Source organism: Antechinus flavipes, chromosome 1 (assembly GCF_016432865.1).
Source record: "Antechinus flavipes isolate AdamAnt ecotype Samford, QLD, Australia chromosome 1, AdamAnt_v2, whole genome shotgun sequence".
Lineage (NCBI taxonomy): Eukaryota > Metazoa > Chordata > Mammalia > Dasyuromorphia > Dasyuridae > Antechinus > Antechinus flavipes.
In genome coordinates, this window is record NC_067398.1 from 663813687 (window position 1) to 663840508 (window position 26822).

The 26822-nt window shown below is 34.1% G+C and overlaps 1 protein-coding gene across 1 annotated transcript in view; it reads left to right on the plus strand.

The window, feature by feature from the left end:
- Nucleotides 1-26822, plus strand: part of MAU2 (MAU2 sister chromatid cohesion factor) — a 67502-nt gene that overhangs the window by 15463 nt on the left and 25217 nt on the right. The window contains exons 2-14 of the mRNA XM_051971998.1: nucleotides 839-856; nucleotides 1035-1100; nucleotides 3319-3414; nucleotides 7067-7161; nucleotides 8973-9000; nucleotides 14528-14683; nucleotides 16470-16616; nucleotides 17701-17791; nucleotides 18120-18223; nucleotides 19237-19314; nucleotides 20654-20719; nucleotides 22455-22538; nucleotides 26246-26295. Of these exons, the coding sequence (XP_051827958.1) occupies nucleotides 839-856; nucleotides 1035-1100; nucleotides 3319-3414; nucleotides 7067-7161; nucleotides 8973-9000; nucleotides 14528-14683; nucleotides 16470-16616; nucleotides 17701-17791; nucleotides 18120-18223; nucleotides 19237-19314; nucleotides 20654-20719; nucleotides 22455-22538; nucleotides 26246-26295 (1079 nt within the window). The remainder of the gene's footprint in view (nucleotides 1-838; nucleotides 857-1034; nucleotides 1101-3318; nucleotides 3415-7066; nucleotides 7162-8972; nucleotides 9001-14527; nucleotides 14684-16469; nucleotides 16617-17700; nucleotides 17792-18119; nucleotides 18224-19236; nucleotides 19315-20653; nucleotides 20720-22454; nucleotides 22539-26245; nucleotides 26296-26822) is intronic.

Here is a 26822-nt window from a genome sequence, read left to right on the forward strand (position 1 = left end):
GTAACTGTGAAAAGATGGAGAAATATAACATGAGAGCTCCTGGAAATGGCAGAATCAAATGAAGGTTTTTAATGTAAGAGACTTATATATGTTTATGTAGGCCGCAAAGAATGAACCAACAAATAAAGACTGAAAATGAAAGGAAGAGAAAGGATAAGAGAAGGATTAAAATCCTGGAGGAGATATAACTGAACAGAAATAGAGTACAAGTGAGATAACTTTTGTAAAAGGGAACATATTCATTAGAGACAAGTACATAAGAAGATAGAATTGAAGATATTATAGAGGGATTTTAGCATCAACTAACCCTTCTCTCTCTCCTGCTTCCCCTGTGTGGGGAGTAGAGGGAAAGATCTGTATGTAATTACAAGTGTGGAAGAGAATTATGTGTGCTATAAAGTCAGATAAGGAAGCTATCACTATTGGATGATGGGGAGATATTAGTGGAGGTTTCTCAGAAGCAGTGGTCTTTGAGATAGGCTTGGGATATCATTAGATTCAGTGAAGACAAGATGAATTGGGGAGTGAACAAAGATCTAGATGCAGAAAAGTACAGGATACATCTTAAGAACAAAGAGCAGTACAGCTGACTACAGGATAGAGTACAGGAGGGAGGGCTGTGTGAACTAAAGCTAGAAAGATACCCCAATTGTTGGACAGCTTTAAAAGCCAGACTAGTCGGGCTTAATAGAGTGAAAATTCTGTCCCCAGTAATAAAGCTCCTTTTCAGGAGATAACAAATACTTGACTTTCCCACAATAATTCACCTCAAATGCCTTGTCAGCTTTTGCTGTGTCAGAGTCAGTTATTATCTAATCCTTTTTTCTTTTTTTTACAGTGGTTGATATCCCAACAAGTATCCTTTTCATGTTATTTGTCTTACATTATTGCTTTGTTAAATTGTCGTGAACTTTGGGTCAGTGGCTAAATATTAGTTGGTACAACTCCGTATAACATTGGGACTTCAATTTTGATAGGTCTTTGCAATATAATTTTTTTGTAGTTTTCATATTTCCTTAACTAGATAACTCTAGATTCCACAGTTTGAAGATGTCAAATTTGAAGCAGCAAGTCTTCTATCTGAGTTGTATTGCCAAGAGGTGAGAATATGTTGTTGTCACTTAAAAATTGAGCCTCTCTTTTATAGCTATGACAAAAGGAAAGCCAAAAGTAATTTTAAATTAGAATTAAATTTTTTAATTTAGAATTTCTTAAGTTTGGGGCAGCTAGATGGTGCAATTTAGAGTACCAGCCCTGAAGTCAGGAGAACCTGAATTCAAATCTGACCTCAGGCACTTAAACATTTCCTAGCTGTGTGATCCTAGGCAAATCACTTAATCCCAATTGCTTCAGCAAAAAAAGAAAGAAAGAAAAAAGAATTTCTGAAGTTTTTAAAATATCATATAACTTTACTACTTCAGGTTCCCTGTTTTTAGGTCATTTATATAAACACATTTTTTAAAAAATGTTTTTAATCTCTTTTTAGTGACATATAGGTGAACAAAGAAAATAAATCCCAAATAATTTCTGTAAATCCCCAAAACATCTGAATATTTTTAGTTTTAAGACTAATTCTGTTTGCATGGAAACTTTTTAAGTTCATATGTATATTTTATAGCAAAACCATAATATAAATGTGTGGGATAGGTCTAAGTCTCCTTTTCCCAAATTAACTAATCAGAGACATCTTCAGGTACAAAGAGAAAGCATTTAATCCCTGCAGAGAAAGGCCCAGACACACCTGGGAGCCATCCCAACTCCTGCCATGTGCTGCTGGAACCTGGCCAGCTTCTTCCTTGGCTAGGTCTTAAAAGCAAAAGACCTGAGCCTTTTCATTGGATAAAGTAAAAGGATGTAACCATTGCCCAATGGTCATCAATGTTGTCTGCTTCCTGTGAGTCACATCACTTCCTGTAACTTCACTAACTTGCTGCATCCCAGGGTTCAAGACTGGGAATAGGGATCATATGACTTTCTGAAACCCAAGGCTCAACTGGGTATAGAGATCATGTGACTTAGACCCAATCCCACAAACTTGAGAAAACTTCAATCAATCCTATTCATAAACTTTTAGGGTTTAATTTCCCTAATCACTTTATGATTCTTTTTTATCCTTTTAATTGTATATGTACATATGCCTGTATATGCAGGGTTTGTTTATTTTTAAACAAAATATAATTGTGGGACTTTGACTTTTTCACTTTTTTCAGTGATGTGATTTACATCTTTACATATTTTTATGTAATTCTTCCTGTTCCATAAAGAATGGAACTTTATGACTAGAACAACAATGCAGTATATAGTACTTCATTGTTTTGATTTACCTGCACCATAATCTGTTTAACTTCTCCCCATTTGGGAGAACCATTTGGGTTGCAACCAGTTTTTCATTACTACTACATATATGGCAATTACAGCTATCTTTATTTAAATCGATTTTCCTTGGAATGTGTTCATGGTAGAGCATTGTTAAAGGGAAAAAGAATTTTCTGATTGTTTCATATAGCTAGACTGTTCTACAGGATTATACTAGTTTGTTTTGTTACCAACAATAGATGAATGTATCTCTTTCCTCATAGTCCCAACTAAGTTTTGATTTTATCATTTTTCTTTAATTTTTTAAATTGATGAGCTTAAGTTCTTGTATTTGAACATTCTCTTTTTAAATATAATATTATTTAAGAGAGTCTGGATGATAATGATCTGGGTGCTTCACCTAAGAAGGTACTACTGTCTGGTGCTGGAATAGTAAGACCGAGGTCTACATCTAATTTGACCATATGATGTTCTGTACTTGATTGTTTCAGATTTATTCAGTGATAAATTGTTATATGGAAAATGCACTTTTTGTTTTTCTTCCCAGGTTATTTTTACCTTCTGAATCCAATTCTCCCTGTGCAACAAGAGAACTGTTCGGTTCTGCAAACATATATTGTATCTAGGATATACTGCAACGTATCTAACATATATAGGACTGCTTGCCATCTAGGAGAGGGGATGGAAGGAGGGAGAGGAAAAATCGGAACAGAAGCAAGTGCAAGGGATAATGTTGTAAAAAAAAAAATTACCCTGGCATGGATTCTGTCAATATAAAGTTATTATTAAATAAAATAAAATATTTAAAAAAAAAAAAGAACTTGCACATAGTCTGTCATACAAAGCTTAATAAAGAATGGTTGGTTTTTATGTGACAAATTGCCCCCCACATATTCCAAAACCTATAATAAGCATGACTAATTATCAGAAATTGAAGTTGCTGTGTAAATAATCTTATTTGAATATTAATTTTTTTCCTCCAAATCAAAAATGTCCTTTCAGAATTCAGTTGATGCTGCAAAACCTCTCTTGCGTAAAGCAATTCAGATTTCACAGCAAACACCCTACTGGCATTGTAGACTACTCTTTCAACTTGCAGTAAGTATCATCTCTATAAATTTATAAGAAATGCCTGAGAAGCATAATTGTATTGTGTTTTCTTTTTCTATAGCTTTATAACCATATGCAGGTGACCAAACATCTTTGGATTTTTTTCATCTATAAAATGGGGAAAATACTTGTCCTGCTTAGCTAGAATTGTCCTGAGAAAAGTGTTTTGAAAGCATTAAAGTAATATATATTCCAACACTATTAAGGAACCATGATTTCATTAGTGTAAGTATTCCCTCCAGTGACACAAATCAAAATCCCTCTCCAACATAGTACTTCACAAGTTGCTGTATTAGAAAATTCATCCCTTTCTGGCTGACTTGAAGAACTTCACATTTGGTTTGGCATATCCTCAAATGATAGGCTTTCAGTGTAGCATCAGGCCTAAATTGGAAGCCTTTCCAGGTTGTTAGGATCTGTTGGAGCTAGTGCTCAAATAGTATAGCTTTCAGGAATTCAGAGTTGTCTCTATGCTATGGTGAGGCATCATATTGTAACTAGTGAAGAAAGTGATCTATAAATGTGAATTGATTATCAGAAATAGCTTAGGGGGACTGACCAAATAGATTTGAATTCAGCCTTCTGAAATGGGAAATTTTGAAATATTTAGGAAAGAATTAATTCATCATTCCTTCAACAACCATTTATTAAACACCTTCTATTTGTCAGGTACTGTGCTAAGCCCTAGGGGTACAAAGACAAAAATTAAAATATCTAATCTCCCTTTGATCTGTTGAGCTTACAGGAAAAGTCACATGGAAATTTTTTTTAAATAATAACTTTTTACTGACAGCCACATGGAAATTTAATATAAAGTAGGTGCAAGATAATTTTGAGATAGCAAGGTTATTAGTAACTTGGGGAATATAAGGATAAACCTCTATGGGAGTAGCATCTGAGCTGAGCAGAGGTAAAATAAGTGTACACTGTAGATAAGGAGAATAGTCTATACAGAGGCATGCAAATAGGAGATGTAAGGTCATGTATGGAGAATCCCAGGTAAGCCTCTTTGTCTGGAATGTTGAGTGAAAGAAAGTAATGTACAATAATCTTGAAAAGAAGGACTTTAAAAGCCAAATAAGGGGGTTTGTATTTTATGCTAGAAGCAATAGGGAACCATTGAAGCTTCTTGAACAGAGAACTGAGTTGGTCAAAACTGTGCTTTGGGAATATAAATTTGCTGGTTGTGTCAATTGTATTGGAGGAAAAATAGCTTAGAGGCAAGAGAATCCACTTAAAAGACTATTGTAATAATTCATGTCAGAGGTGATGAGGCCCTGAATCAGGTTGGTGGGTATATGCAAATTGATGATAGGAAAAACATAAAGAGATGTAGTATAGAAATAAAATAGATGTGACTTGGCAACTGATTGTTGGGTGACTAGAAGCATGGAAATAGGAAAGATAGGAAGAGGAGATATCTTTAATTAGAAATGCCGGTGAGACATCTGATTAGAGATGTTAAATAGATAATTGGTGTGGGACTAGAGTTTAAAGATTGGTGCTAAATTTACTTGCATAAAAACAATCACTGTTTCTCTATGGAAGCTAATGAAATTACCAAGAAACCAAGAGAAAAAGTTCTAAGTTGATGTACACCCACACATAAGAGAGTAGAACTTGGATAATGATCCAGAGGAGACTAAGAAGGAAGGACTATACAGGTTAGAAGAGAGGCAAGAGAGAACAATGTCACAAAAACCCAGAGGAGGAAGTAGTTGATGATATCAGGTACTATAGAAAAGTTTATACTTGTATAAACACTTTTTAAGAAGACCATTAGATTTGACAATTGAGAGATCACTGGCAGTTTTGATAGAGACCACTTTCAATTGAATGTTAAGGTTGAAAGGCATATTATAAGAAGCTGAAAAATGAATGAGAGGTGGAAAAATGAAGCCAGATTATAGGTACTTTTTTTCCCCCTAGGATTTGGATAAAAAGTGTGGAGACATAGGATATGATAGTTTGATGGGATAACTGGGTTGTGCAGTGGATAGAGGACCAGCCCTAAAGTCAGGAGGACCTGAGTTCAAATCTGGCTTAAGACACTTAAGACTTCCTAGCTGTGTGACCCTGGGCAAGTCACTTAACTCCAATTGCCTCAGCCAAAAAGAAAGAAAGGAAGGAGGAAAAAAAGAAAAACAAAAAAAGATGGGATGATGGGATCAATTGGAGAATTTTAAGGTGCTTCTTATCCCTGAATTTAGAAATGTCTCTGACCAGCAAAAGATCTCTCTTCTCAACCTCCTGAGACTTTGTAGCTGATGAGGATAGTCTCTTTTAGATGAAAATTCTTTCAGAGGGATTTCTAAGACTTCTTTCTCCATGAGGGTTAGTTTAATATCTTTCTCCTTTGTTTCTTCCCTTGTCTACATAAATTTAAAGCACAAGAGGCAACTTACCTTCTTGAAGAATTTATATTTTATTTCCGAGAAGATTTACTGGGTTCTGGAGAATTAAGCTTAAAAGTCTAAGCCTTTCTTGTTGGCCTGTTAAGGCAAGAGTGCTCATTTTCCCAAAGTCCATATGCTTGAATTCTGTTGACGCATAACTAGGCAAATTGTAATATTATGACCTCTCAACTCTGATGCCACATGCTGATTTCCTAGCAGGAGAATATTATTAAATAGTTTTGTATAGACCACAGTATTAGCATGTAAAGTTCAGAATATCTTTCTACTTCACTTTATTCCTCCATACCTCATAGAATCTTACAATTAGAAAGGCGCTCAGAGATTATTTAGTCTATTTTCCATGTGGTATAGTGAATAGGACACTGACTTTGGAATCAGAAGACCTGGATTGAAGTCTCTGCTGCCACTTAACTGCTGCATTTAACATCTATATGACTTTGGACAAGTTATCTAAACATTCTGGGTTTTAGTTGCCTCATCTGTAAAATGAGGGGTTTGGAGTGGCCTCTTCAACTTCCAAATCTGTGACAGCCTTTCAAGTATTTGAAGACAGCAATCATAAGTTGTTTTTGTTTTTTTTCCCCCAGACTAAAGGGCCGTAGTTCTTTCAACAGATCTTTGTATGACATAATAAGTGTTTATAATATAACTTAAGATGTGAGCATATGTACAAAAGTTAGGGTTAACACAGGGATAGAGAACAATGAAAATTATCAGGCTTTCAGCAGCAGTTAAGACATTTCCAATGATTTTCTTCTTGCCTCTTTGACTCTGCATAATTTAGCTAATATTTTTTCATGCCTAGCAGTATTTTATTACAGAGGGATGTTATTCTCCTTGTCCTTTCCATAGGGGGCCTGATATCTGTTGCATTTAACTACAGTTTATTACATATACTTCTTGTCAGATACAGTTTTACTTCCATTTGCTTAATGGTCCTAAAAAGTTTTATGGACATAGTGTCACTGTGTTTACCTCACATTTGTTCTGTCATTAAACTTAAATAATATATCATAGGTGAAATAGATTTAAAGCATTACAAAACAAACAGATTACTCATCTACTTAAGTTTAGAACTGATGTAGAAATAACTATTGAAATATGACAGAGCCAAGCTTTAACTTGTTAGCAAGTAAAAATGTACTATGGTATAAAAAGTGACATGTTGTTTAAAATGGAACATTTTAAATAAAAAGATTGAATGTCTCTTCTCTATTTTTTAGCAACTCCACACACTTGAAAAAGATTTGGTATCTGCATGTGACTTACTTGGAGTTGGAGCAGAATATGCCAGGGTAGTAGGATCAGAATATACCAGGTATGCATATAGTCTTCCTTTCCTTCTCTGATTTGCACAAATTTTCCTTTTTTTTGATTTCTTCCCTCTTATCATTCCAGATTTGTTTAGAATAATTCAGCAATAGACAAGGGAGTCTAAAATTAGTATAGCAACCAGATTTCTATTAAAGATTATTTGCAAATTTTCTGAATTATAGTTCTAGCATTTTCCTCTTTATACTGATCTAAAATTGTTAATAAAATATATCATTTAACCTTACAAAATAGTATATAATCTAAACTGGGTTCTGTAATGGTGAAACTGAGTTGATACAATAAGGTCCGAGCACTTAAGGCTAATTACCAATTGGACAATACTCTCTTAGCATTTGCTTGGAAAATGGCCTACTGGCTCAATTTGTTGGTATACAGAGAGATTGGGAGGAGAGATTAGAGAGTGGAGTAAGACAAACCAGGTGACTCCAGGTAGAGAGAGCAAGAAGAGAGGTGTGGAGATTCCTATATCCATTCCTCTAACTTGGACAAAGAATAAAGACCAAGGGCTTTTGCTTATCCTGAGTCCGGCTGATTTTAAAGTATCAAGGGTGCTAACTTGGTCTTCACAGGGATCCACAGTTTTATCTGCAGAGGGTACAATTCTTAGTACTAATTTATCCCATATTTGACATAAAATGATGCCCAAGGTACCTTAAACAAAATTACTTTGATTTAAACACTTTCTTAAGTTGAAAGTTACAAATGATAGGGTCAATGAAAAGTAGTGTGGTACATATGAACAGGCATGGGACAGTGTCCCAAGAGCTAGATATGAATCTTTGCTTTCCAATTTGATCTTAAGCAAATAATAAAAATTCCTGATCTTCATTTTTTGCTATATGAAATAGAAAGAAGTACATGTAAAGAATAAAAGTAAGCTTATGACATTATGGCTCATCAGACTGTGATAGTTGCTGTCTGTCACTTCTGTGTCATGGTGTCTTCCCAATACTCTCCTTAATACCAACATGTGGCCTTGAAAGTGTCTATTTTCCTTGTTTAAAATTTATATTCTCTCCTATGAAAATCTGTTTATTGCCATTAGTAGATTTATTATGACCCAAATCCCTTTATTAAACAAATCTGGTAAAGCTTTCTCTGGTCATTCCTTTGCTTGAAACAGAATTCCATAAAATTGCAATTAATTATCATTGTAATAATAATAATAATAATAATAATAGCTCACATTTTAAGAGCTCATTAAGGTCCATAAAATGCTTTCCTACTTCATAGTAGGGGCAGCCAGGTAGTGCTGTGGATAGAGTACTTTTCCTCAAGTCAAGAAAACCTGAGTTCAATGGGTCCTCAAATACTAGCTGTGTGACCTTGGGCAAGTCACTTGACCCTGTTTGGCTCAAATTCTTCATCTTTAAAATAAAATTGAAGAGGAAATGGCAAACCACTCCATATAATAAGAATGCCAAGGGTCATGAAGAGTCAGACACAACAAAAAACGACTAAACAACCACACTTCATAATAGCCTTGTGAAAGTAGTGAGGTCAAATGTTAGTTATCCTCATTGTCCTCATTTTACAATTGAGAAAACTTAAGATTTAGAGAGGAATTAACAAGTAGATGTAGCAAGGTGATTTTCCATGTCTCTTGCTAGTGTACTTTAACTGTGGAGGACAATAGTAGTGTACAGTGAACCTTCATAAAATACTGATTGTGATAACTGACTTTTAAAATCTATTAATGTACAACATGTCCATCTGATTACATCTGAATATTTAATTATCATGTTTTAGTAACTCAGGCCTTTGCTGGCTCTCACTCTGACTTCTTGTTTTCAGGGCATTGTTCTTGCTGAGTAAGGGGATGGTAAGTAAAGTTTGTTTTTTAATTCTCCAGTGTGAGGATTGCACAGGAATGGGATGGACTAGGCATCTTAGTGACTAGAACTTCAAGAAAATAATCAAGATTATTAAAACTCATCATTAAGCTTTAGTTTTTGTATGCCTAAAATATTTGCCTCCAACAAAATATCTTCTGAAAATTAAACAGACTTAATGAAAACAGAAATATCTGCCTATCCAAAGTCTGAGAGCATTTTGACTTTACATGTATTTTAAGTAGTTCGTTGCTATGAGCCTTTGTTATTAATACTGTTTTTGAAAAGTTTAATTTTACTTTGGCCAAGTAAATAAATAATTAAAGACTCTGATGGATCATTCAACAAACATCTGTGAAATACCAGTATTATGTAAGGCACTGTCCTAGGAATACAGATTTATGTAAACCAGACTTTGCTATCAAAAAATTTATGATCTATTAGTGGAAAAAAGACATGCATGCAGATAACTACAATATCAAGGAAGATATGATGATCTAATTCAAACATTGATGTGCAACAATGAAAAATCTACTGCCGCAAAATGCTCGTGGTTCTTCAGGGGAGAAATGAAATGTACGTAGACAGGAATCTTACAAAGTAAAATATGGTAGGGCCAAAAGAGCACTCTTAAGTGCTCCAGGAAACTTTGAGGAGGGATGGATTGCTTAGACTGGGGAAGTTCAGAAAAGGCTTCATGAAGAAGAATGCACTAGAAGAGAGCATTTAAAGAAGGGTGATATTTCAACAAGAAGAAGTGAAGGTCAGGAGAGGAGTCTATGCAAGGCAAGGAAATTATGCAATCAAAAGTATGTATGGAAAAAGGAAAGAATTTGATAATGATGGGACATGAAAAAGATCCGACTTGACAATAACCTAAGAATTTTTACTTTTATTTGGTTGCAGTGGAGAAGAGAAAATTCAGTTATTTTAACATCAATTGAAACTGCCTTGGTACTAAAAGTAAAGAGAGCAAACACATCCTGGGCTTGCCTTACTAATAATTTCATCCTTCAAAAAATGAACCAATGAAGGAAACGGATATTCTGGGCCCAGTTCTCATTCACAAAGTGAAATTGGTACCTAAAGTAAAAAATGATAGGAATCTCAAGGGAACAATAACCATTTCTGTCTTGGAATTTGTAATAGAAAGAGGAAAGGTGGGAGTAGTCTGTACTGTAGATTTTTAAAAAACAGATTTCAAGGATTTAGAGATGGAGAGGAGTCAATGGACAGAATTCTACAATGGAGGTCAGTCCAGGAAAAATGGAAAGCTCTCAAGTACACAGAGGATATTAATTAAAGAGACCTGGAACTCACTGATTAATTTAGATTTTTTTTTTTAAGATATACAAATGGTAAAAGCAAGGATAGATAATGGAAGATGAATATAAAAACATGACATAGGCCTCAAATATACTAAAGTTCAAAATGAGCTGAGGCTAGCCTAAAGCTAAGACTAAAACAAAGGATTTTATTTTTTTCTTTGCTTCTTTGTTGGATTTTCATCTATGTGGATGCTCCTTCCATTAATTCAAATAATAATCTTTCCCTACTTCCTATACAAATCTTGTCCATGTTCTCCCATGTATGCAACTCATATGGTTGATTCAATATACTGTAGGCCTTCAAAGACATAGAGCTAGAGCTGAAATGACTCTCAGAGGTCTAGAGGAAAAAGGGGAGAAGGGAAGTTAAGTAACTTGCCCCAGGTCATCGAGATAGTATAAATTCACATCAGAGTTGAATTTGATTCATGAATTTTCATGAATTGACAAATGCAGCTGAGGCTGGCCATCCCTTGTCTTTTTTGCCTTTGGTTTTCCCATCATACACAAATATATCTCAGTCTCACCTATCTCTTATAATAAATGAAAAAGAAAATAAGTAGTTTATCAAAATCAATTAACATCAGCTTTATCAATATATGTAGCATCAGTCTCCATAATCTCTTTCTTAAGAGAAGAAAATTTACATCTTCTCAACTCTTCTCTAGGACCAAACGTGGTTGTTTAACTGCATAGAACTCAGTTTCATTTATTCTTTTTCTTTATAGTGTAGTCATTATATATGTTGTTTTGTTCTGCTCACTTTACTCTGCATCATTCCCATTAAGTCTTATGTTTCTCTGAATTCTTTATATTTCTTTATGGCATAATATCTTGCTTCCTGGACTTTCATGTAATTTGTTTAGCTATTCAGTAGTTAGTATATTCCTCCCTTTTGCTAAATAATGGCTTTCAGTCATATAGTTCTCAGATGAATTCCTTTATACAATTCTTCATTGATATTATGCTACAGGCTAATCATGCTTTCCTTTTTTAGACCTGTACTTTGTGGATTGCAGTATTCTGTGACTCAAAGCCATATAACATCACTATAAGAATATTGATGGGCCTTAGTTTCAGGAAGAAGCTTCATGGCATTAAAATATTGCATAGGTTTTCAAATGCAGTGTAGCTTACTCCCATTTAATTCTAGGCCCAGTGCATTGTCCATCCTCAGTATTTGTCTCAAGACACATGCATTAATGATACAACGCTATGAGCTATTCCTCCAGAAGCCTATCATAATCTAGAAGATAGGGCTTTTTTTACCTTTTCTCTTAAATGATGATTAGGGCAAGCTCTATGAATGATTGTGTTTCTCATAGGCTTTATGGGTTCTAAGGTGAAATCAGCAGCGTGTGATATGAAAAAGTAGTTTATATGGGACTTGGAACATCTTCAGGGAATACCTTCTTTTGTCCATAGCAATGACAAAAACGTTTAATGATACTGCATATTCTTATTTTAATTGCTTAATATTGATAATGCCTAGCTTGACATTACTAATATCTGGCTTGATATTAATAGTCATTGTACACTGTTATTTCTGTTATATCTTTTGATAAATTTCATATGATTTTAATATGTGCATCAGAAACAATATGTTGGCGAATGTTAAAGATATTTTGTTCCACCAATGAAATGCTTTTTAAAGTTAAACAGTGAGCATAATAAGGTCTGGTACACTCTATTTCCTTGCAGTCTGCTTTGGGCCTGTAAAGATGCAATCTGCTATCATTTATGGAAAACTTATTCTCATGTACCCTTGAGATTTGTGTAAATTATCATCATAAAGATTTTTATAGAGATAGAAAAATAAGTATATATGTTTTTCTTTCAGTCATCTTTTTTCAGTAATAACCAGATCCATGATTTCTTCCAAATCTTTGGTATGCTTGCTCTTCTCTTCCAGATATCTTAAGAATTAACTCTCCACTTCTCCAAATTGGCACTTCTAACTGGACATCATGACTATGTATAACTAGTTCTAGTTTGGTTGTTCTTCCTAACTTTATTTTCTTTTTGCTTTTTATACTTCATAATATCATACATCCAGGATTCCAGATGTAGTGATTCCATTGACATTGATGAGAAGATAACAGAATCACTTGGTTCTCTCAGAAATCATATTTTGATGGAAATGTTGACAGATTACTTCCATTTGTTTGTTGGCATCCTTCCAGTTTCATCCTTAAATGCTCTCAGAATGATCTAATTTAATTGGATCTCTCACCAAACCTTATATAAATTTGTTTTTCTCCCTAGTGCATCTCATTGTTTTTTGACATGATACTCTTCATAATCTCTCACCATTCTCTGAAAGACTTTGCAAACCAACTTGTTCTTTGTTTTTATTCTAAACCAATGTTGTCCACTGTTTTCCATCTTTCTCCTCTTGAAAAGATGAAAAGTATTTATTGATGATGGTAGTTTATAGATTCTTTTTGTCTCCTTGTGATACATTATATAAATCTGTTTAAATTTCCTTAGGAGAAGTTATATATTAACGCGTCTATTCTGTTACTCATTTCTCATTTTTCAATGTTAGTAGATTAATGAAATAGTCAGGTTGAAGTTGTCCCCTTTATATACCATATCATCTTGTTTAAACTCTTCTGATTTGATATTATTTTTGATCCTGCCTAACAAACCATTTATCAGTCTGTGCACAAAGAGCTGATTTGGAAATATCTCCTTCTTTAGTAACCACTTTCTTGTTCTTTTTTTAGCATATAATCAATTTCATGTTTTAAAAATGTAATTCAATATTTGCCATGTATAGTACCTCATATGAGGCCTCTATATAATCTCTAAGCCCTTGGCTCCTCTCCACGTCATCTCCATGTTCACAATGAAGCATCAGAGTTAAACTTTATGACTTTTAAAGATACATTGTAATTTTTTAAAGGCTCAAAAAAAGATGGAATGGTGGTAACAGAAAAAGTGATTATTCATGTTATATTTGATTTTCTATTTCTGCCAAGAGAGAACTAGAAAAAGGAAAAAATCTTTGGGCTTGAAAGGAAAAAAATAAATTAAAAAAAATTCAAGAAAGCAGAGAGATAATAAGGGAGTTACCTAGCTTTCCTCACAAAAGAGAACAAATTCAAGTCAGTAAGCCCAGGTGGACTTCATTCATACCAAAAGACCTGGCTAATATAATTTCTGAGCCACTGTGGTTAATCCTTAAAAAATAGTAAAGAACATGCAAAATGCTACAAGATTTTTAAAAAGCAAATGTACTGATTTTCAAAAAAGAAGCATAGATTCTATAAATTATTCGATAGCACAGATTTAAATGGATAGAAATAGAAGCCACCAGTTGAATTTAGAAGTAGACAAATTTAGGTTTGAGCATTTAGACCTCTCCAAAAGTGGAACAAGTTTTCCAGGAAAATAATTGTAGGTTTCCTTCAAGATTAGATGTCATTTATCTTCTATTGTAGAGTAGTAATTCTAGCATAAGCATGGTTTGCACTAGATTAATTTCAATTGAATATCTATGTGTCTCTTGTATGGTACTGCTGAAGTTCTTTTTCATCTCAGAGTTTGCCTTTAAACTCAGAAAATGAGAAAAAGTGCAGTTGATGCTAGCATATAGGGATTAAGATATGAAGTTCTCAGGAAAAGGGCAGGTTTTATTAATAAAAGGAGATATAATAAATATAGGCAGAAATAGATGGGGGATGGGGAAGGAAATATCCAGATGGAAAAATACATCATTGGTACCATATTGGAGGTAAACAGGTAATGAAAGAGACTAGCATAGAATATGGCTAGAGTGAATACATATGAGAGTATGAGAAGAGATCACAGAGTAGGGATTTTATCCATGCATTTGTTTGCATGACAGTCATTGAGTGAATAGAATCTTAGCAAATGAACTGAATGAGGACCAGATGTTAGCTGTGGAGATGTTACAGATAGACAGAGGTCATTGATAGAAAAGCTTGTAAGCAGTTCCAAAGTTTTTTGTAAATGAAATTAGATTTGTGTTTTACTGGAATGAAAATGACAAGCTCACTATTTGGCTGATCTACAGATCTCAAGTTGGGTGTAATCTGATTTTTATATGAGAGTTTTACTGTTCCATGTTAGCATGAAGTGTCACAGCCACTTACTCCTTTTGAAGCTGTCAGGAATATTCAAGTTAAAACAAAACAAAACCCCAAATAGCCTTTCCTTACAGCTCCTTCTGATGGAAAGGAAGTTACAAGAAGTCCATCCTCTTCTGACTCTTTGTGGACAAATAGTTGAAAACTGGCAAGGGAACCCCATACAGAAGGAATCTCTTCGAGTTTTCTTCTTGGTCCTCCAGGTGACGCACTACTTGGATGCTGGACAGGTACATAACTGTTTTATATCTATATTTGACAGACTCCTCTTAGAAATTATTGCTAACCAGTGTTGAAGTTAAAAGTCTAGACTTATGAACTGAAATAAGTAATATCAGTGAAGATTTAGCTACAGTGATCTAGGCTTCTGATGTATTGTAATATTTAGACACAGGTGTAATTATATTAAAATTGCATCCTGGAAACTGCTTCTTCAGCTAAATTGGAAATTGAGGCTATGAGCTGAAAATATTGTAATCATATAAAGATGAGGAAAAATCTTTCATGAGGCAAGGCTCAGAGATCTGATTTGGGAATAGCAGTTGCAACTTATTCTGCTGAGTTTTAGCAGGTCTGTGAACAATAAATCTAGAAGATTGCTCAGTCTTTAGGCCTGGCTCATTGAGCAGTATAATGCCTTTGGAGCCTACAGATGGAGTCAGATAGTAGCAAGGAAAATAACAACATGAAACTCTAACCCTTTGTTTCTAAAGAGTTTCCACTCCTCACACTAAACCTCATGCCCAGAAGAATCCATTTTACCATCTGGTACCTGAGCAGAATCGAAGAGGAAGGGTTTTAGCAGATGCTGCCTTTAAAAAAGGCAGCAGTAACACTTCATATTTTGCCTACCCATGGGCACCACATGGCAACTTGTCAAGAGCCCAAGTGCAACATTTAATTTGCACAGAGTGCAACTGACTGCAGCTGCTCTTATTTTTCAAAGGGCATTGGGGTCTGTAAGACTCCAGGTTTCAGCCTTCCAAATTTCATCCTGATCTATAAAGCCTTCTGTTCAAATAAAAATAAAAAATTCCTCTTAAGGCCCTGCACAATATGCTATTTTGAAAAAAGGATAGCCAGAGACCTTATTTGATCAATGTAAAGAAATGACTTCTCTTTATGAATTTTTAAGTAAACTAGGAGACTAAGCAGAGTTATCATTCCCTGAAAAAGAAGTAGAGCGACAGAGCTTTTTAGGAGGAAAAAGCTCTTTCTGGCAAGAGGATAGAAAGATAAAAGATAGATGTCACATTTTTCCTGACCAAAGTTCAGGACCCTTCCTTTTGAGGAATCTAGCTAAAGCTATTTTAAACTTAGTAATGGAACCTAGGAATTTTATACAGGCATGCCACTAGGCAATAAATATTTATTAAGCATTTACTATGTGCCAGAATATGTACTAAGAACTGGTGATATAATCTCCCCAAAAAGAAAGAAAATCCTATCTCAAGAAAACATTTTAATGGGGAAAAATAATACATAAAAGGGAGTTGAAAAACTGAGGGTGAAGCTGTGTGAAAAACCGAATACAGAAAGTCTGAAGCTTATCCAAGAGGGGAATTTATCATTGTTGAGCTCTGGATTCTGCTTTAATTACTTTAGACTGTTCACTCCGAACATTTGTATATGTTTGTTGATTTTTATCCATTATATTTTAATCACTTCCTTGCTAACCTTAGCTGTGGCTTTTCAGTGCACGCACATACACATACACACAAAATGATGGTGTAAATAGTATTAAAAAGATAATTTGGTACTTTGTAAGAAGGTAGCAAGTCCCAAGGTTTCTGAAGTTGGAGAGTAGTTCTGGTTGCTAGAATATATCAAATTGGAAGATGGGAAAGAATGCGCAGAGGTTTTACAGATTGGATTCTGGGAGTAGAATGTCATGATCTCATATATATATATCCATTATACCTGAAAGTAGGCTTAGAATGAAATGCTCTTAAAGCAGTCTCCATTGTTTTCATCTTAACACAATGAAATTCTGCTTTATCTGTATTAACTTGCTAGGTGAAAAGTGTGAAGCCATGTCTGAAGCAGCTTCAGCAGTGTATTCAAACTATTTCTACTCTTCATGACGATGAAATTCTACCCAGCAATCCTGCTGACCTCTTTCATTGGCTGCCCAAAGAGCATATGTGTGTATTGGTCTACCTGGTGAGTTTTTCTTTCTGCTATTATCATAGCATAAGGTTTTTCCACTATGCTCTGCCCAAATGTATTAATATAGCTCTTCCCACTGAAAAGTCAACCCAGCATTTAGAGCGCGTAAGCCTTTTCATGTCCATAAAGTTGCTATAGAAACAATGAAATGAATGCATGTTAGTTACAGGATAAGAATTAGACATATATTTCTTATCTGATAATTGAGGTCATTATAACAGTGGAAAAGACTGTATTTCATTGGAACAAATATTAGAATGAATTAATAGAGTCATTCAAAAATGATGGGGAAGCATACTTCCTGAGGGTCAAGAGATATCCCAGTGAACAAAAATCTATTATGTGTATATGCACAGGATTGCTTATAAGATAAACTAATATTTTAGTTTCAATAGTCTAAGGCAAGGTTTATCCTGCTTTATATAAAATGTTGGAATGGTAGATTTCTCTGCAGTATGATATGGTTCAAGTAAATATGATATTTAATTTTCTTGAGAGGAAAACAATGGTATGGTGGGAAAATTATTTACATGAATAAAGACAGATTTTTTAAATTGGAGACAATATTAATTGCTCGTGATTGGGCAAAACCAATGTAGTAAAAATGACACCACTACCTAAATTAATGTATTTATTCAGTACCATACCCATCAAACTACCAAAAAAATTATTTTCTAGAACTAGAAAAAAATAACAGACTTAAGCTGGAGGAATACAAGGTCTAGGATTTCAAGGGAATTAATGAAAAATTATAAAAAGGGAATCTAGCAATACCAGGTCTCAAACTACCAAGCAATGATCGTCAAAACAGTTTGGAGGTTGTTGATAATCAAGATAATCTCTTGATAATCAAGCGGTATAGGTTCAAGTCTGAGGTCTGCACTAACTTCCTTTGATCTTAATCAGATCATTTAACTTCCCTTGCCCTCAATTTTCTCAACCAAATAAAATGATATTCAGCAACCTATAAATCTAAAATATTCTTTACTTTTATATAACTCTTTATTAGATAAATGCTTTCTATTCATATTGTTGGAATATTTTTCAAATATGTGAGATTTATTTTTTTCCATGTCAGGTGACAGTAATGCATTCTATGCAAGCCGGCTACTTGGAGAAAGCACAGAAGTACACAGACAAAGCACTCATGCAGCTAGAAAAGTTAAAAAGTAAGTAACTTAAAAAGCAATACGAGTGTGAAGGCCTTGGGTCTAGTCTTAGCTCTGTCACTAGCTAGTTGTTTTTTTCCCTATTTAGGCCTAAATAGTCTCATCTGTAAAATGAGAGGTTTGGTCTGGTCTCTAGAATTCTTCCTGGATCTGATATTCCATATTTCTGTATGTAGAATATTTGGTGTCAGGTACAGAACTATCCTTGTAACTGTAGTTCCCTCTAGTGGTACCATGTCAGCACATTAACTTTCTGGCACATTTTCCCTAAACTTGGTTCTTTTGATTTTCATGCATATCATCTAAATCTCCTTGATTTTCTTGTTAGTGTTAGACTGCAGTCCTATCTTGTCATCTTTCCAAGTGATATTGCTGGAACACATAATCATGTGCCGACTTGTCACAGGACACAAGGCCACTGCCCTGCAGGAGGTAAGTTTGACATGTTTAGTTTCAGCAATTGCTTGCAAACTTAGTCTGTTAAGTGTTTCTTCTAAATCCAAAACAAAGCAAACTTCCATTTTAAGTCATATTTACTTATATTTATATCCAAATAGAAGGAACACTGAACTTGGAGTCAGAATATCAGGGTTTTAATCCGTATTGCCATTTATTAGACATGTGTCCTCAGAGAAGTCATATAATTTCCCTGATGACACTTGCACCAACTTATTCAGTACCATACCCATCAAACTACCAAAAAAAATTTTTGTAAACTGTTAAGTAGTTATTAGCACGCACATTTAAATAGGAATTTTGTAATGGCATGATGGGCTTAAATTGTTTTTGTAATTAGGGAGAGATGGGATTCCTAAACTTTTATTCTGGCTTTTTTGGAGAAGCTAAATAGTAAAGTTGTGTTCACTAGCCCTCAGTTTTAATCCTGATGTTTTCTGAACATCAGTTTCCATATGAATGAAATGGCACTCTTACTAGCAACTTTTAGGATTAATGTCGGGGCGGGGGGAGTCATTTTGTGAACCATAAAATGTTTTGTTATTGTTGTTCTTGAAAGTCTGATGCTCTCCTGGTAATTCTGCATTCTTTTAAGGTATATTAGCAAAGCCAACCAGCTTAGCCAACTTTATACCAGAAAAGTAGCCAGTAGGTGATGAATTTCTTTGGGCATAGCAGCTAATTAAACCATCTAAAAAAGGCTTAAAAAGTTAAAACCCTATGTCTCAAGGGAATAAATTTGTCTACAAGAATAAAATCTCAGATCTTTTATTTTTTTATTTTTTTTTTTTTTATCTCAGATCTTTTAAAGGATTGCAGTAAATAGTGGTATTTATTTACCCTTATTAAGGGTAAATAAGGTTATTATTTATCCTTATTAATATTAGCAGTAAAAATTAGGTATTGTTGAGCTAATTCTTTCTCTGGTTTGATCTTTTAGGAAGCATAGAACACTGTAATAAAAATGTTTTTTCCTCTCCTTTTAACAGATCTCACAAGTCTGTCAGTTGTGCCAGCAGTCTCCAAGGCTATTTTCTAATCATGCTGCCCAGTTACATACTTTATTAGTGAGTATGAAGTCAAAGGTGTAAGATCAAGCTTTAAATGTCTATTAACCCTTGGGAATTTCTAGAGGAATCTTAATTCTGTGTGGGAAATTTAGTTCTCTTTGATCAGAGACAACTGATACTGTAAAAAGAACTCTGAAGCAGGTGTTCTATTTAGATTCTATACATGGTTCTGACCACTCTCTAAGCCTTCCTCATTTGAAGGAAAAAAAAAGTGGATTTAAATAGCTCATCTCTGGTGTTCCTTTCAACTCTGACAGCCTACGTCCTTTGTTCTAAGAAGTGTGCTTCTAAATTGCGTAATAGAACAATTAGATATAGTTTCAATAATTACTGAAGTAAAGATGCCAACATCACTTTTTTAAATGTGGGAAGGCATTTGTTAATTTTTCTTTTCCTTTAAGAGGAAGCTAAAATGTACCATGACTTACTAAGATCACTAACTTGCTACTTCATAATTTCAAACTGTAGTGAATGGCTCAGATATTGTGAAGGTAAACTAAGTCAACATTCAGTGACAGTATGTATATAGATCTGGCTGCTTCAAAGCTGGTGATTTACCATAGAATGAATATTACATGAAGCAGTTACTTTATAGAAAGATAAAATAGCCACAAGAGATAGTTGTGTTTAGAAGATCTAAAACAGCTTTTCAATCCAAGGGATATTTTGAGTATCTGGCGTAGAATTTATCATCGAACCTTTAGCTTGTATTTTAAGGAAACTCTCATCTAGAACATGTATTTCATGAATCAGCTACAGCATCTTTGATAGCGGGTCATCTCAACTTAAAAGACCTTCAGTGATAGAGAACTCACTTCCTCAGGGCAGCCCTTTCTACATTTATGGAGCTCATTTTTTAAAAAAGAAATTTTAAAAATATTCAAATATTCTGTCTTTCCAAAATATCTCCCTGTTGATCTTAGTCCTCTCCTCCCCCTTAAATCCCCAGTGCTTTGCACAGAGCCTGAAAGTAGCAAGCTTAAGGTCCAAGTAGAACAAACCTAAATCTTCTATATGACAGCCCTTCATATATTTAAAGATACTTTTCCAGACTAAACATCTTTAGATGTTTTACCAATTTATATACATTTTGAGAAACTTTTATCAGTCTAGTCCTTTGGGAACTCCCCCAGCTTGATAAATGGTTTCCAGAACTATATACAATACTCCATAGTATCTGACCAGAACAGAGGCTGCCTTCCTCTCTTTACTCTGTTAAATTATAGTTTCCAAAGTTCATGCAGTAGGGCAAATGAATGACCATTCTTTCAGGAAACTCCTTGAATACAGTGACATTTCAATGTTCCCTCTTTTCCCCACCCCTTCTTCTTTTTAGGGTCTGTACTGTATTTCTGTTAACTGCATGGATAATGCAGAAGCTCAATTCACTACTGCATTGCGGGTAAGGTTTTAACTTTTCTATTACTCTTTAAGTTTGGGAAGATATTTCTCAAAAAGAATATCTCCATTTTAACTTTATAAAAACAGTAGCATCATCAGTATACCACTTTGATAGTGGAGTTATCTGTCCCCAATAGCGCCAGCTTACAAGATTAAATACTAAAGGATTAAATGCCAGGGAACCAGTTTAACTTGGAATATTAAGACCCAGATTGAAGTCCCAATTCAGATATTCACTAGATTTCTAATATAAAACATATTACAACATCCTCTAAATCTCAAATTACTGATATTTAAAGTGAAGCTAATAATATATGTATTTGCCTACCTCACAATATATTACAAGGGAAGTACTTTATAAACCGTTAAAGCTTTATGTGAGTATTAGTCATACTTATTATTATTCAGAGATAAATAGCTGATTATTTTGGTTGACTAAAGAAGAGTAAATCTCCCCACCTCCACTCCCCCAGCTCCTCCCCTAATCCCCTCATCAAGTTGTCATTACAAGCATATTAGTCTTTTTATTCATAGATTACTGCTCCTTTCCCCATATTAAATTGGTTTTCTGTAGCTCTTGTAAATTAAGGTGGAAGCCCATTTAGGATTGTAATCCAGAGTTGCATTTTAGTCAACATGATATATAGTAGAAGAATATGTAAGGCTTCAAGTCAGAATACCTACATTCAGACCTAACAATTCTTAGATAGGTTTTCTTAAGGAGAAAATTTAAACTCTGAAATGCTGTTCTCTGGTATTACATAGTAATACTTGCATGGGGTTTAAATCAGTACGAAGCATACAGATACAAACAAATAGGATAGCCCTTGCCATCAGGGAGCTTACATTTGTATAGGAGAAAAAAAACCTATGAAGAAGAACTAGAAAATGGAGAAGAGTAATACACTTGAGGTGGCATAGAAGTGATATGGAGGCCTAGTTCTGGGTAAAGTAAAAATGAAATCTCACCTTTTAGAACCCAACCTCCTTGGAACAGAATCCAAGATTCTAGTGGGGGTAGGAGGAAGAAATTGATGCTCATAGTATAGATATGATGGTTAAGTTTGACAGAATGAGAGATTCCATTTTGAATTATGGAATTAGATTGTGATTGTTTTAGTACTAGTGAATATCTGGGTTTGCTTCTTATGGCTCTGTCCCTTGCTGTCTCCTGCTAGTTGTAAAATTCCTCTTGTCTGTCTAGGACTGAGTGTTGCCCAAGAATTGGCCTTTTCCTTCAGTAGACTTTGTCCAAAATTTCCTCCACTTTCAGGAACCTGTTCATTGTTCAGCCCTTCTTACTGTGACCATGCATTTCCCTGGAGAAATCTTACAGATGTATAGATTCTCTTCTCTCCTTCCCTCCTCCCCGCCCCAGTGAACCTGTTTATTTATAGCCTCATATAAATATAAACAATTATTATTTTATTCCCAGGATGGAGAAGCTTCCACCTCTAGTTGTATGTTCTTTCAATGTTTCTAGTTTTGTCACTGGAATGCACATTTTTCTTCAGTGATAACAGTAAAATTAGTTTAACTTTCATACTTAGCTTTTTCCCTTTTCTTTAAAAACTAGGTTAGTATTACATGTTAGGGAAAATTAAGGGAGATATAGAGATATATCATTAAGGCATCATAACAAACTGATCCAGAAAGTTTGGGATCTAACAAATGTGAATGTGTATTCTGTGTTACTTCTATTTTTACTGTTGTTCATTTGTCATTTTCTATTACAGCTTACCACTCATCAGGAGTTGTGGGCATTTATTGTGACAAACCTTGCCAGTGTATACATCAGAGAAGGCAATAGACACCAAGAGGTAGGTGACATATCTAGATATCTTTCTCTTAAATTATCTTTCTATAACTTGATGGTGTAGTAATGGCATAATGTTCTAGTATAGTAGAAATAGCAGAGATTCATAGATTTAGAGCTAGAGAGAACTTTAGAGAAATATCCAGACTAGGTGTTCTTAACCTGGCATCCATTAATTTGGTTTTCATAATTGTATTTCAATATAATTGATTTCCTTTGTAATTTTATATATTTCATATTTTAAATTATTTTTTAATATCATATAGTGCATATTATATATGTAATTTAAATTATTTACACTTAAAACTCATTCTGAAAAGGAGATCCATAGGCTTCACCAGATTGGCAGAGGTGTATAAAAAAAGGTTGAGTCCCTGATTGGTGGCAACACTTGAATTAATGATGAAAAAATTGAAATCTAGAGAGACAGTCTTTTATCCAAAATCACACAAGTCGTAAATGGCACAAGACTTATAGTCATAAGACCTGCCACCATTTTAAATTTTTTTTAATTTAAATGTAATTTTTTAATAGCCGTGGGGCCTTGGACAATTGTCATAATTCAAGTTACGAGTGAACTATTAATGATAATTAGTTGATGAAGTTCCTCTGCATTCACATAGATGATTTATCCTTTTTTCTCTTTTCCTAATCATTAGAATTTTTCTCTCTTTCATTGACTTTACCCTAGAAAATTTCATTTGAAATCTGCTCACCTAAGATTTTGATTCTGTCAGATTCTGTCCAGCTTTTCTGTCTCTATTCTCTATCTCTAGGTTGATTATCATTCTATATTTCAAATACATCACTTTATGTAGTAAATATTTCCTCAGTTATCTTAGAGAAGTCATTTCCTTGCAGAATTTCCATCATTTTCACTTCATCCATCAGTTCTTTCTTATTGCTGAGAATCAAATCTAAAGTAGCAAAATAACTACCCTACCTGTTTCTTTGCCTTTTAGAGATGAAATCATCATTAAGCTAAGTCAGAGAATTATTAGGTGACAGAGGGATAGTGATCCAGCTAAAAGTTCAAATATATAAAATTCCCCCATAACAACTATTTCATGTTACCATGCCAGGTGTGTTAACTATTTCCCAAATTCTTCATTTATTTCCTCTTTCTATGATTGTCTATAGTATACCCTAATATCACTATTGCTTCTGTTTATGTTCCTATGGATTTTCAAGCAATTGTTCTCTTTTTCTTCCTCATTTTCCTCTTATGTCTTCTTAACATATAAGGACATTCTCTCCTTTCTCCTCTTTTGCCTACTCTGTTCTTTTTGAAAAACATCAAAGTCATTTTATTTCTCTGAGTCTCAGTTCCCTCATGTTTAAAATAGGAATAATTCTCTCTGCCTTAGGATGGTTGTGAGAAGCTATACAAGATAGTGGTAGAGAAATTATTTTGGTAAATCATGTGAAGGTGTATTATTGTTCTATATTTTAGACACATCACTTTATGTAGCAAATATATTTCCTTAGTTATGTTTAAATTGAATATAAAAATCAAATCATAATTAGTCAATTATTTCACTGAATAATTTCAGCACTTTTGAGGATCTACTCTATAATAATGTGCTGTATGAGATGGGAGTTGCAGAAATACATTATTATAGTCCTTTTCTTAAAGAATTTTAGAAGCTACTTGGGAAAATAAGACAATAAGCTCTATACAAAATATTAGAGTGAGATGCATTGACCAAAAGCATCATCCCACAGATTTAGAGAAAAGAAAGTTCATAGTGAATGAAAATAGTCAGGAAAAACTTCATGAAAAAGACCCTCAGATGATGGGCAAAACTGGAGAAGACAGCAACAACCAAGAATATTCTAGTTATGGCTTTGGAATCAGAATACCAAAATATCCATGACCAAACAGATCACCTCTGAGCCTCAGCTTCCTCATTTTTAAAAATAAAAATAATTTTGCCTGCCTTACCAGTTTTCAGCATTACAAGGAAAGCACTTTTTAAATTCTAAAGCATTCCAAAAGTAGGAAGTACTAGTATGACTAGAGGAGTAGAGGATCTACTAGTCTAGAGAACCAAATACTTCTCAAATGGGCAAGTTAGTCAGGGAAAATAAGAACATATTGTTTTAAGGCCCACTAGTGAGACACCTTATAAGCTAGACTTTGAATGCCAAGAGTTTAAACTTTAAACTGTTGAAAATAGGGAACCATTGAACTTATTTCTGCCTAGGAGTACATAATGTTTTTAAGACAGAGCAGAAGGTATTTAACTTCTATCAGATACCAGATTCTATATTGGAAAAGGAGGAGGTAATGAAAGGAGGGAGAAAAATTTGGAACACAAAGACTTATAAAAATGAATGTTGAAAACTATCTTTACATGTATTAGAGAAAATAAAATACTTTTGAGGGAAAAAAAACAACAAAGGCAGACTAGTGTAAAAAGCCAACATTAGAGTTAGGAAGACCTGAGTTCAAGTTCTGCCCCTGGAATATACAAGCTGTGTTACACTGGATATGTCACTTAACTTTTCAGTGCCCCATTTAATTTTAGCAGATTCCTATTGGCATTGATAGAAGGAATTCTTCACCAGGAACTTCTTCCACTGATGAAATCATAGGTGTGGTTAAAAAAACAAACAAACTTTCTTATAATTTTCAGTAATACTTTTCTTTTTGATTGTTCATTACTTTGCAGATCCTCATATTTGAACTTTTTTCTTTGTCTTTATGTCCCAGCATCCTCTATCTTTCTATAAGAAATAGTAATGAGATATCCATAGACATACTGTACCAGGGAAAAGAATTGGTTGTTTAGTAAAAGCTTTATTGATAGAAACACAAAAAAAGAAAACTACTTTGGATTTTTGGGTTTTAATTATCAAAATATAATGTCTGCTATAAAAATAGCCACAGTGTATCAAAATTTAAAAATATTTTCATTTGCTAAATCAGTATCAAAGGGCTTGGCTTCTCTGTGCAGTAACCACACTTCATGAGAAATACGAAGGGAAAAAGGCATAGGGCCTTCTTTCCAGAGCTTTATAATCTAGTGGTGGAATAAGACACGTATACAAATGACTACAATAGAGGAGGAGATACAAAAAGTCAGAGATAAAGTTGATAAGAAGTGGGAGAAGAAGGAGAGATTATTTTTAACCAGGTCAAATAGAATTTGTCAAGGAAGAATTTCTAGAGTCCATAGAATTCGCAAGGACTTTGATAAATTAGGAGAAATTTCTGGGAAGGCATTTTATAGCCAAAAAAAAAAAAAAAAAAACCAAAGAATTTATACCCATTATTCCCATATCCATATCATAATAGAACATTCCCATCCTATGGGAAGATCATGCTATTTCTCTAGACCCAAAAGTATAACTTAGTCTCTCCCTGTGCCTCTGATGAATTTTAATCATTACTAAAATTGCATTCTGAAAATGTGATTACCAGGACAATGGATTGACTATAAAGAAGAAAATACAAATAGCAACTTAGCCTGTGGTCCAGTGTGACCACAGACCTTGTTGCTTGGCCAGACTCTATTTGCATCTCACATCTTCCATTAGATTATTTGGTTATGTAGAGTTAGAAGCAGTCAAGAGATAGCCATGACATGATAGCACCACATTGCCAATCAGTATGATCAAAATCCCTTGAGAGGGAGCAGTACCTATAGGACCACAATGGAAACTACTGCTGTAGATTTTAATGATGTTTCTGATTTTTACTTCCAGCTATACAATTTATTGGAAAGGATAAATCCAGACCACAACTTTCCTGTAAGGTAATAATTCTAAATACAAATTGAATATTCTGAGGGCTTTTTTATAACATGCTTTTTTGAGGCAAGCAATCAAACACATAAAAGATCCCAAACAGGTTGACTTGATTTCAGAGTAGCTTAGTAGGATGATGTTGCCATTTTTTTGTAAATGCAACTAATTTTTTTTTCTAATGGCTCACAAAGTACTGTTTGGGAAAAAAATATTGCAAAAGTTGAGGGGAAGGAAAAAATTTAATCTTTTGCTAAATTTTACAATAGACCATTTGTCTGTAGAAACATGAGAAGGATTTACTATTTACTTTCAAAGTTACTTTGCATAACAAAATTCCATTTCATTTCACAGATATTTGTTAAGCTCCTTCTCTGTTTGCATCTATGTGTTCTTACTGGAGAGAATTTAAAAGTTGAAATAAGCTATGGTTCCTATACCCATGGAACTAATGGGAGATGTGATCCTCAATTCGATACAGGTTGATATATACCTGATAAAACATATAAGAGGCACAGAGTTGTTTGTGAAGATTTAG